The sequence below is a fragment of the Bombina bombina genome, chromosome 1 (assembly GCF_027579735.1).
Source record: "Bombina bombina isolate aBomBom1 chromosome 1, aBomBom1.pri, whole genome shotgun sequence".
Taxonomy (NCBI): domain Eukaryota; kingdom Metazoa; phylum Chordata; class Amphibia; order Anura; family Bombinatoridae; genus Bombina; species Bombina bombina.
The window spans coordinates 957,612,026-957,625,349 of NC_069499.1; the positions used below are offsets into that span (position 1 = coordinate 957,612,026).

Consider the following 13,324-nt stretch of genomic DNA (forward strand, 5'->3'; position numbering starts at 1 on the left):
CTTTTAGAAATTGTATGTATCTGAAAAATGCCTGTTTAACACACAAAGTCCAGCCCCGAAATACCAGGCAATCCCTCTCTGAACGAGAGAAACAGAAAAACCCCAGACGTACGTTTTGGCCTAGTGTGGGCCTCGTCAGCAAGGTGCAGCCATATCCCTCTAGGCACACTGAGCAACGGGTCCATGTCTGGATTCCCGCATCACGCTTAGGGAGACTTCCCTAAGAGTCATAATTTGCATAAATAAAAAGAGAGAAGCGCTCAACCTAGGAACAAATAATAGCATAATAGCTTGTTCTTTGGCTAGTTACCACCCAAGAAGCAGCCTCTTTTTGCTCAACATGTGCCTTTCATACATATTAATTTGCTCCTGTAACAGAGGAAAAAGTCTTTATACTCCTATCCTCTGCTGTCCACTTGACCCTATTTCTAAACAACTTCTTCCCTCTCTCTCTCTGCTTCTTTAACCCCTGCCCCAACTCATCTCTTTAACCAGTCTTTTACCACTGGCACATTTCCTAATACATTCAAGCACGTGTCAATCATACCAATCCTAAAAAAGCCCTTGCTTGACCCTTCCACCCCTTCTATCATCCGGTCTCCTTTCCCTTTGCCTCCAAATTATTGGAACAACTGGTCTATAATTGGGTAACTCAATTTCTCTCAACTAACAGTTTACTTGATCCACTAAAATCTGGTTTCCTAAACACTCAACAGAAACTGCTCTTACTAAACTTACAAATGATCTGGTATTAGCTAAAGCAAAGGGACTACAAAGGACTACTACTACTCCTTACAAATTCTTATGGATCTAGCTGCTGCTTTCGACACAGTTGACCATCCTTTCTTCTTGCAAACTCTACATTCTTTTGGCATCTGAGACACAGCCTTCTCCTGGTTTGCAACCTATCTCTCAAACCACTTATTTACAGTTTCCTTCAACAGCAAATCATTTGATTGTTTGCTTGTTTTAGTAAGAGTACCACAAGGCTCTGTCTTGGGTCCCTTGCTTTTTTCTTTTTATACATCCTCCCTTGGAAAACTTATATCCTTCTTTGGCTTCCAGTACCACTTATAGGCTGATAACACACAAATCTATCTTTCCTCTCCTGATTTATCCCTCTTTGCTCAACCAGATTACCAAATGTCTCTCTGCAATTTCCTCTTGGATGTCCTTACACTACCTGTAACTGAATCTGTATAAAAACTTAGCTGCTTCTTGTTTCCCCCTCTCCGAGACATCCAACACCTGACAATTTTTTTACAGTTAAAGACCCTATTCTCAACAGCTCACCCAAGTCTGCTGTCTTGGAGTCACACTTGACTCTGAACTCACATTCGCTCCACATATTCAAGCTCTTACCAAATCCTGCCATGCACACCTATGCAACATTTCCAGAATTCAACCTTTCCTTACTCAAGAAACTACAAAAAAATTAATCAATTCCCTCATTTTGTCACGCATTGACTTTTGCAGTCTACTTCTTAATGGCCTTCCCAAACACCGCCTTTAACCCCTCTAATCTATCATGAATGCTTCAGCTAGACTTATCCACCTAAGTCGCCGATCTACATCAGCTGCTCAACTCTGCCAGTCTCTACTCTGGCTCCCCATACACTCCAGAATACAATTAAAAAGTATTAATACTAACTGATAAACCACAGTTTCACTCTTCGCTCATCTCCAAATACTCCCGGAGTCATCCTCATCGATGAACCTCTGACTTACATCTCTTTGCTACCATTATCTATACATATATCTCTCACGTCTAAGACCTCTCACGGGCTGCTTCTGTCCTCTGGAACTCTCTACCATCAGACTATCTCTAACCTTGTATAGCTTTAGACGCTCTTTGAAAACCCACCTAATCAGAAAGGCCATCTCTCCTCTGTTTTTCATCCTACCCAAAATTAATCTTAAACTGCCTTGACTCACTGCTGCAACTACAATCTGCACCCTCAACCTGTAAACTGTAAGCTCCTCAAAGCAGGGCCCCCTTCCTCCTGTTCTATATTTGTTTAGTCTGTTATGTTTTTGTATGTTATCACAAATCCTTATTATTGTATACCTCTATCTCTGTACCCAGTGCTATACAAATAAACAATATTAATAATAATAATGTATAAGCTGTATTATGACATCTAAATGTTGCCTAAATGATATAAGATATTATTGTTTATACTTGGCTCTATCTCCTTTCCAAACTGTCCCATTTTACAAATGCAAATATTCCAACACCTAAACTATTGCAACATCCAAACCTTTTCCTGTCCCAAGCAGTTTAGAAAAAAAAAGGATTTTCTCCCTGTATTATCATTTGTAGAGCACCACAGATTCACAATTTGAAAAACAAGTTGTGTAAAATAGTTTATCTGGCCTTTTTTTGCCCAGTGGTAAATAATATCATGCAATAAAAATGAAAATGTAAATATCGGCCCTTGGTCTCTTCCATTATCTTTATTGTCTCTCCAAATACATCCTAGCTAGGATGTATGTTAAATAGGTACTCAGGAGGACGTCTAAGAGAGAGGAATCTGAAGACTGCTGAAAGGTTTTAAACTTCTCCAGTTGAGAGTAGACTCTAGTGCCAAATAATTAAAAGTATGTTGCTTTAAATATGTATACGTCTTATTATTTTACCTTTTAGAAATTATATGTATCTGAAAAATGCCTGTTTAACACACAAAAGACATTACAATGTTTGGTAGAACATACAAGTTGTGTGTATTTCAGTGATTTGCAACCTTTTTTTTGCCGTGGCACACTTTTTTACATTAAAAAATCCTGTGGCACACCACCATCCCAAAATTTTACAAAATCACACATTGTAGCCTAATACAGGCTATATATACAGTGTATATATATATATATATATATATATATATATATATATATATATATATATACACACACTGTACTGTGCTGTCATGCCATGCCTCCTACAAACTATACATGACATATTAACATTCATTCACAAACAATCGTAATGATTGTCTGTGAATGAATGTCAATGTCATGGTTGTAAATGATGCCTGTTGAGCCTGTCACATACCTCCCAATATTTAAAAATTTGAAAGATGGACACCCCCGCACTGTTGTCAGTCTGCCGTGGCACACCTGAGGATCTCTCACGGCACACTAGTGTGCCACGGCACACTGGTTGAAAAACACTGGTGTATTTCAATACTAATTGGTATATATTTTAATGGGGTGTAAGAAGAATCCTAAAAAAACAAAAAACTGCTGTATGACAAAATCTTGATTTTATAGTACTGTTGTCATATACTGTATAAGCAAAAGAAGGCAGTATTAGGTATATGAGTGTAGTTAAAGTATTAGGCATAGACATGTGTCAGAAAATATGTGAGAAAAGAAACAACAACATAATTTATGTAAGAACTTACCTGATAAATTCATTTCTTTCATATTAGCAAGAGTCCATGAGCTAGTGACGTATGGGATATACATTCCTACCAGGAGGGGCAAAGTTTCCCAAACCTTAAAATGCCTATAAATACACCCCTCACCACACCCACAATTCAGTTTAACGAATAGCCAAGAAGTGGGGTGATAAGAAAAAAGTGCGAAAGCATATAAAATAAGGAATTGGAATAATTGTGCTTTATACAAAAAAATCAAAACCACCACAAAAAAGGGCGGGCCTCATGGACTCTTGCTAATATGAAAGAAATGAATTTATCAGGTAAGTTCTTACATAAATTATGTTTTCTTTCATGTAATTAGCAAGAGTCCATGAGCTAGTAACGTATGGGATAATGATTACCCAAGATGTGGATCTTTCCACACAAGAGTCACTAGAGAGGGAGGGATAAAATAAAGACAGCCAATTCCTGCTGAAAATAATCCACACCCAGAATAAAATTTTAATGAAAAAACATAAGCAGAAGATTCAAACTGAAACCACTGCCTGAAGTATGTTTCTACCAAAAACTGCTTCAGAAGAAGAAAATACATCAAATTGGTAGAATTTAGTAAAAGTATGCAAAGAGGACCAAGTTGCCGCTTTGCAAATCTGATCAACCGAAGCTTCATTCCTAAACGCCCAGGAAGTAGAAACTGACCTAGTAGAATGAGCTGTAATCCTCTGAGGCGGAGTTTTACCCGACTCAACATAGGCAAGATGAATTAAAGATTTCAACCAAGATGCCAAAGAAATGGCAGAAGTTTTCTGGCCTTTCTAGCACCGGAAAAGATAACAAATAAACTAGAAGTCTTTCGGAAAGACTTAGTAGCTTCAACATAATATTTCAAAGCTCTAACAACATCCAAAGAATGCAACGATTTCTCCTTAGAATTCTTAGGATTAGGACATAATGAAGAAACCACAATGTCTCTACTAATGTTGTTGGAATTCACAACTTAGGTAAAAATTCAAAAGAAGTTCGCAACACCGCCTTATCCTGATGAAAAATCAGAAAAGGAGACTCACAAGAAAGAGCAGATAATTCAGAAACTCTTATAATTCAGAAACTCTTCTGGCAGAAGAGATGGCCAAAAGGAACAAAACTTTCCAAGAAAGTAATTTAATGTCCAATGAATGCATAGGTTCAAATGGAGGAGCTTGAAGAGCCCCCAGAACCAAATTCAAACTCCAAGGAGGAGAAATTGACTTAATGACAGGCTTTATACGAACCAAAGCTTGTACAAAACAATGAATATCAGGAAGAATAGCAATATTTCTGTGAAAAAGAACAGAAAGAGCAGAGATTTGTCCTTTCAAGGAACTTGCGGACAAACCCTATCTAAACCATCCTGAAGAAACTGTAATATTCTCGGTATTCTAAAAGAATGCCAAGAAAAATGATGAGAAAGACACCAAGAAATATAAGTCTTCCAGACTCTATAATATATCTCTCTGGATACAGAGTTACGAGCCTGTAACATAGTATTAATCACAGAGTCAGAGAAACCTCTTTGACCAAGAATCAAGCGTTCAATCTCCATACCTTTAAATTTAAGGATTTCAGATCCAGATGGAAAAAAGGACCTTGAGACAGAAGGTCTGGTCTTAACGGAAGAGTCCACGGTTGGCAAGAGGCCATCCGGACAAGATCCGCATACCAAAACCTGTGAGGCCATGCCGGAGCTACCAGCAGAACAAACGAGCATTCCTTCAGAATCTTGGAGATTACTCTTGGAAGAAGAACTAGAGGCGGAAAGATATAGGCAGGATGATACTTCCAAGGAAGTGATAATGCATCCACTGCCTCCGCCTGAGGATCCCGGAATCTGGACAGATACCTGGGAAGTTTCTTGTTTAGATGAGAAGCCATCAGAACTATTTCTGGAAGTTCCCACATTTGAATAATCTGAAGAAATACCTCTGGGTGAAGAGACCATTCGCCCGGATGCAACGTTTGGCGACTGAGATAATCCGCTCTCCAATTGTCCATACCTGGGATATGAACCGCAGAGATTAGACAGGAGCTGGATTCCGCCCAAACCAAAATTCGAGATACTTCTTTCATAGCCAGAGGACTGTGAGTCCCTCCTTGATGATTGATGTATGCCACAGTTGTGACATTGTCTATCTGAAAACAAATGAACAACTCTCTCTTCAGAAGAGGCCAAGACTGAAGAGCTCTGAAAATTGCACGGAGTTCCAAAATATTGATCGGAAATCTCACCTCCTGAGATTCCCAAACCCCTTGTGCCGTCAGATACCCCCACACAGCTCCCCAACCTGTAAGACTTGCATCTGATGAGATTATAGTCCAGGTCGGAAGAACAAGAAGCCCCCTGAACTAAACGATGGTGATCTGTCCACCATGTCAGAGAGTGTCGTAAAATCGGTTTAAAGATATTAATTGAGATATCTTTGAGTAATCCCTGCACCATTGGTTCAGCATACAGAGCTGAAGAGGTCGCATGTGAAAACGAGCAAAGGAGATCGCATCTGATGCGGCAGTCCTAAGACCCAACATTTCCATGCATAAGGCTACCAAAGGGAATGATTGTGACTGAAGGTTTTGACAAGCTGATATCAATGTTAAACTTCTCTTGTCTGACAAGGACAGAGTCATAGACACTGAATCTATCTAGAAACCTAAAAAAGGTTACCCTTGTCTGAGGAATCAATGAACTGATTGGTAAATTGATCCTCCAACCATGAACTTGAAGAAACAACACAAGTCGATTCGTATGAGATTCTTCGAAAATGAGAAGACTGAGCAAGTACCAAGATATCGTCCAAATAAGGAAATACCAAAACCCTGTTCTCTGATTACAGAAAGAAGGGCACGAGAACCTTTGAAAAAAATTCTTGGAACTGAGGCTAGGCCAAACGGTAGAGCCAAAAAAACTGGTAATGCTTGTCTAAAAAGAGAATCTCAGACACTAAAAGTGATCTGGATGAATCGGAATATGCAGATACACATCCTGTAAATCTATTGTAGACATATAATGCCCTTGCTAAACAAAAGGCAGGAAAGTCCTACAGTAACCATCTTGAATGTTGGTATCCTTACATAACGATTCAATATTGATAGATCCGGAACTGGTCTGAAGGAATTGACCTTCTTTGGTACAATGAAGAGATAAAATAAAACCCCAGCCCCTGTTCCAGAACTGGAACTGGCATAATTACTCCAGCCAACTCTAGATCTGAAACACATTTCAGAAATGCTGAGCCTTTGCTGTGTTAACTGGGACACGGGAAAGAAAAAAATCTCTTAGCAGGAGGCCTTAACTGAAGCCAATTCTGTACCTTTCTGAAACAATGTTCTGAAACCAGAAATTGAGAACGGAATTGATCAAAATTTCTTTGAAGAAAACGTAATCTGCCCCATACCAGCTGAGCTGGAATAAGGTCTGCACCTTCATGGGTACTTAGGAGCTGGCTATAGGTTTTCTATAAGGCTTGGATATATTCCAAACTGGAAATAGTTTCCAAACTGATACCGCTCCTGAGGATGAAGGATCAGGCTTTTGTTCCTTATTGTGAGGAAAGGAACGAAAATGATTATTAGACCTAAATTTACCTTAGATTTTTTATCCTTTGGTAAAAAAGTTCCCTTCCTTCCAGAAACAGTTGAGATAATAATTTATTACCCTGGAAAGAAAGGGAAAGCAAAGTTGACTTAGAAGACATATCAGCATTCCAAGTTTAATCCATAAAGCTTTGCTAGCTAAAATAGCTAGAGACATATACCTGACATCAACTCTAATGATATCAAAAGATGGTATCACCAATAAAATTATTAGCATGTTATAGAATAATAATAATGCTATAAAATTATGATCTGTTACTTGTTGCGCTAAAGCTTCTAACCAAAAAGTTGAAGCTGCAGCAACATCCGCTAAAAATATAGCAGGTCTAAGAAGATTACCTGAACATAAGTAAGCTTTTCTTAGAAAGGATTCAATTTTCCTATCTAAAGGATCCTTAAATGAATTACTATCTGCCGTAGGAATAGTAGCACATTTAGCAGGAGTAGAGACAGCCCCATAACCTTAGGGATTTTGTCCCAAAAAAACTCTAATCTGTCAGATGGCACAGGATATAATTGCTTAAACGTTTAGAAGGAGTAAAAGAATTACCCAAATTATTCCATTCCCTGGAAATTACTTCAGAAATAGCATCAGGGAGATTAAACACTTCTGGAATAACTACAGGAGATTTTAAAAAACCTTATTTAAACGTTTAGATTTAGTATCAAGAGGACCAGAATCCTCTATTTCTAATGCAATTAATACTTCTTTAAATAAAGAACGAATAAATTCCATCTTGAACAAATACAAAGATTTATCAGCATCAACTTCTGAGACAGAAACCTCTGAACCAGAAGAACCATTATTAGTATCAGAATGATGATGTTCATTTAAAAATTCATCTGAAAAAAGAGAAGTTTTAAAAGACTTTTATGTAAACTAGAAGGAGAAATAACAGACATAGCCTTCTTAATGGATTTAAAAATAAAATCTCTTATGTTTATCAGGAACACTCTGAAAATTAGATGTTGACGGAACAGCAACAGGTAATGTAACAGTACTAAAGGAAATTTTATCTGCATTAATAAGTTTGTCATGACATGCAATACAAACAACAGCTGGAAAAACAGATACCAAAAATTATAGCAGATACACTTAGCTTGGTAGCTTCCAGCACTAGACAGCGATTTTCCTGTAGTATCTTCTGACTCAGATGCAACGTGAGACATCTTGCAATATGTAAGAGAAAAAACAACATATAAAGCAAAATTGATCAAATTCCTTAAATGACAGTTTCAGGAATGGGAAAAAATGCCAAAGAACAAGCTTCTAGCAACCAGAAGCAATGAAAAAATAAGACTTAAATAATGTGGAGACAAAAGCGACGCCCTTATTTTTTAGCGCCAAATAAGACGCCCACATTATTTGGCGCCTAAATGCTTTTGGCGCCAAAAATGACGCCACATCCGGAACGCCGACATTTTTGGCGCAAAATAACGTCAAAAAAGACGCAACTTCTGGCGACACGTATGACGCCGGAAACGGAAAAGAATTTTTGCGCCAAAAAAGTCCGCGCCAAGAATGACGCAATAAAATGAAGCATTTTCAGCCCCCGCGAGCCTAACAGCCCACAGGGAAAAAAGAGTCAAATTTTTGAAGGTAAGAAAAAATGATTAATTCAAATGCATTATCCCAAATATGAAACTGACTGTCTGAAAAATAAGGAAAGTTGAACATTCTGAGTCAAGGCAAATAAATGTTTGAATACATATATTTAGAACTTTATAAACAAAGTGCCCAACCATAGCTTAGAGTGTCACAGAAAATAAGATTTACTTACCCCAGGACACTCATCTACATGTTTGTAGAAAGCCAAACCAGTACTGAAACGAGAATCAGCAGAGGTAATGGTATATATAAGAGTATATCGTCGATCTGAAAAGGGAGGTAAGAGATGAATCTCTACGACCGATAACAGAGAACCTATGAAATAGACCCCGTAGAAGGAGATCACTGCATTCAAATAGGCAATACTCTCCTCACATCCCTCTGACATTCACTGCACGCTGAGAAGAAAACCGGGCTCCAACTTGCTGCGGAGCGCATATCAACGTAGAATCTAGCACAAACTTACTTCACCACCTCCATCGGAGGCAAAGTTTGTAAAACTGAATTGTGGGTGTGGTGAGGGGTGTATTTATAGGCATTTTAAGGTTTGGGAAACTTTGCCCCTCCTGGTAGGAATGTATATCCCATACGTCACTAGCTCATGGACTCTTGCTAATTACATGAAAGAAATGTAGTTTATAGATCAACTTACTATTTGCAGAAAGTGCCACTTACGTCTGCATCATATTACTATTGGACAGGTACTTACCCAAGGCTCCCCCCATGAGTTGCGAACAATCCAGTATTCCACTCCATCCTCTATACCCCATCCAGCCACTGAGACAATGTGATTGACTTCTGCGGATGGCTGGTACTCAGAGTACAGGCCTCCTGTGTAAGCATCTAACTTTTCTGTGGCCATTATCCCACAGCTGCAGTAAAGAAAAGGAAAAAAGAATTTGTGTAAACATTTAAGCTACAGTACATCATGTATGCTGATTGCAAGATCTCATATTTTACACACATACAGTGAAGAAAAAAATCTTCATGTTCAAAGTATTCTGTGTATGTATATGGTAATACAGGGGCAGAATTACCTGATTGGGCCATTTTTGTAGATCTCAGCCATCATTTTCTCTCTTCCACTTACAGATCCAAAGTCTCCAACCTTCCATAGTGTGTAATTGGAGAGATAGAAACATTTACCAAATGTGACACATGTGCCACACTGGTTAAATTTGTCGCACGCTGTAATGTTTTAGGAAACAAAAACATTTGTGATTAACCAAAGGCACCCAGCTTAACCACACTTACCAATAATTTGTTTTGTTTTTTACTTTGAAGAATATTCTTTTTGCTGCTTAAATTATTCCACAAATGTAAGCTAAGACCAGATCCTTAGCTCTCTCTTACCCTGATCTTTAGCTTGGTAGTTATTGCAGGTCTCATCCGGGATGCCGTGTGTATGTGCATATTCCCAAACACCTGAATGGTCTCCTCCCTCGCAGCTTCCTGAATTCCCGCAGTCAATTACATTCTGAACAGAGATGTATGCTGATGGCCAGGCACCTTTCCTCTTTATATTGATTCTGTCTGTTAAAAAAAATGATTGTATATGTGTGAGTATATATATATATATATATAGTAAAGCAGAGAAAGCGCAGTCTCACTTAAAAGGCATCTACTAGGGTGCAGGCACGGTTTGATACAGAATAGATTAAACTTGCACTCACTGGATTTTTAGAAAAGGTGCTTTATTTAGCACAAAAAAAGTGATCACCCCTGATGAAGGGGTGATTGATCCCCGAAACGTCACTTTTTTGTGCTAAATAAAGCACCTTTTCTAAAAATGCAGTGACTGCAAGTTTAATCTATTCTATATATATATATATATATATATATATATATATATATATATATATATATATACATATGTATACAGTATAAATATAATTACATATAATTACATCTGATGGCAGATAACCATATGTGTACATGTTTTTCTACTTTGACAATGTTCCTGTTTCCATGAAAATCTTATACTTGAAGGTGCATTCTAGTGTACAAATAAACTGTTCATTTGAACATAGTATTTTTAAGCTAATCCTTTTTGTCACCATTTAACCCCTGCAGAAGTGTTAAACACACCGTTAAATTTACACACATATGCACAGTGCATTGTCACCCCTAAGAAGGACATAGTGATCTCATTGGGAGCAACATTCATACAGTATTTATCCAACCGATATCTAATCAATGGCTTTTGAGTGATTCTTGGAAAAAAGATGTCCAATGATCGGCTAATTCTGGAGTTAAGCATATAGAGATATTCATTTTTCCTTTGTATGTTAATGATTTTATACATTTTACCGCTTTTTCATATATTTACATCTTGTCTTTAGTTCATGTTCCCTACCTCACGTAATTTAATTTTTATCCAAAAGGCTTCTTTAGATAGTTGTATGGATTGAGATTCTCTCTAAGGAATTGTAATGAAAACAAAATGCATAATAAACTGGAGGAGAAAACACTCTAGGAAGTAATTTGATGTATATAAAAAAGCCATTTTAACCTCTTAAGGACATATGACGGAATTTTTCCGTCATAAAACAATTGAGCAAACTGAAAGCTGTGTCCTTAAAGGGTTAAGAAAACAAAAACTTATCTAAATAGGAAATTAACAAATTATACTTGTACAACACAGCAACTTCCTTTGTTTTATTTTAATAACACATATATTGCTTAGAATCTTGGTCTTTAGTGTAAATTTCCAAAGAGGAACCTTGATTCACATTTTGATTACATTTTCTTTTTCAGATGGTGTCTCATTAATATTTTTATTTATAAAATATTTTACCAGGAAGGATACATTGAGATTTCTCTCGTTTTCAAGTATGTCCTGATGTCAAGTATTAAGCTGGTCTCATCATTTTATAGTTTTTCAGTGGATATGGGGTTACTTCAAACAATTTTCTCAAATTAGCACTATGCAGTTTGTTCTTTAGCCAGAGGGATAATAATAACCTATACAGCCGCTAAAAAGTACTCACCTGCCATTGCACTGGTACTGCCATGGGCCCAGCATGACCCACAGTACTGAGGAATGTGCTGGTTGCGGGTGGTACTGACATAATTGGTGCCATTCACGTTGCGCCAATCCCAGGTTTTGGGTATGTTTTTAAAGGGAATGTATTCATGAGGCCGCGGATAATTCCTAAAATATAAAGTCAAAAAAGACACAAGTCAAAATAGAAAACGTTTTCCTTAGATGTTACAATATATAGTTCATGTCTTATAAACTGCTGAAAGATCTCAAGGTACTCGGCAGAGTGCACCTAAAATAAAATATCATGCCACATAGTTCAAGAAATGTGGTTCAAATAACCATAACTCCTTTATATCACTTTTTTCATTTTATTTCCATTAAGGTTCACTTCTGCCTTAAATTTCTATTTTAAGTATCTAGCTGTCGCCTAAGATTAATCTCAAAAAATATTTTTATATTTTTTTACTGGGCAACTTATATTGGAGCAATTTGATCAAGATTTGAATTAAGAATGCAGGAAGCTGTAGGAGTTGAAGCTGTGCATGTGGAGAAATTTAAATATTCTATCCCAGCTGATGACATATTATTATTATCGGTTATTTGTAGAGCACCAACAGATTCCGCACATATTTGTGGAGAAGCAAGCAGGTGCTTCATAATAAGTCAACAAGCACATGCAAAGAGCAGAAATTGTTGGCTGCTTTCTATATCATCTCAGCCACTTTAGAGGTGTCAGATTAAAATCTCCACTGACTAATTAGACCAGGCTGAATGAAAAGCCAATTGCTCTCCTGTAATTGGCTTCAATTGAGACTGGGCCCACACCTCTAGGAGGGCCCATCTGGCCTTGCAATCTATAGTGCCATTGCTACAGGGTGCCTGGACCCCATTTCCATCATATTTGCCCCTCTATGTGCCCGCTGAAAAAAAGGGTGCACAATTCAGAGAAAGTGGTTTTGTCTTTAAAATATGGTGGCAGGGTTTCCAAGATGGTCATTATATTATGGCTGTACAGAAAAGCTTGACACCATATGTGTACAGGAACGCTGTATAAGGGCCTATACACTAGTGCAGACTAACTAGGGGGGGAAGGGCGGCTCACAGACACAGATAAACAGTTCCTCTTTTGTGGCTCAACTTTTATCCTGAAGCCCAGTGAAGTCTACTTATGGCCCTGCCCTGAAGCTGAAAAAAATATTAACTGTCCTGCTGCCAATATGGCTTAACACCACTATATAGTGTGAAAAAAATCGGTTAATTGCTGGATTTTGCTTGTCTGCCACATAAAATCTGTCAAGGCAGTATCATCAAAGTATTAAAATAATGTTAAGTACTAAATAACAAAGACACAGTGTATAAAACAATCAGACCCCTGGCCCTGCAGCCACTCTATCAGCCACATACAAACATCAGGTAAGACCAAGCCTCTTCTGTCAGCCACATACAAATATCAGGTAAGACCACAGCTCTTCTGTCAGCCACATACAAACATCAGGTAAGACCACAGCTCTTCTGTCAGCCACATACAAACATTAGGTAAGACCAAGCCTCTTCTGTCAGCCACATACAAACATCAGGTAAGACCACAGCTCTTCTGTCAGCCACATACAAACATCAGGTAAGACCACAGCTCTTCTGTCAGCCACATACAAACATCAGGTAAGACCACAGCTCTTCTGTCAGCCACATACAAACATCAGGTTAGACCACAGCTCTTCT

At 37.9% G+C, this 13,324-nt stretch overlaps 1 protein-coding gene across 1 annotated transcript in view; it reads right to left on the reverse strand.

The window, feature by feature from the left end:
• CTSZ (cathepsin Z) overlaps positions 1-13,324 on the reverse strand; it is a 48,601-nt gene that overhangs the window by 19,375 nt on the left and 15,902 nt on the right. Inside the window, exons 2-5 of the mRNA XM_053705200.1 lie at positions 11,610-11,773; positions 9,973-10,152; positions 9,657-9,807; positions 9,329-9,491 (exon numbers count right to left, since the gene is read on the reverse strand). Coding sequence (XP_053561175.1) covers positions 9,329-9,491; positions 9,657-9,807; positions 9,973-10,152; positions 11,610-11,773 — 658 coding nt within the window. The remainder of the gene's footprint in view (positions 1-9,328; positions 9,492-9,656; positions 9,808-9,972; positions 10,153-11,609; positions 11,774-13,324) is intronic.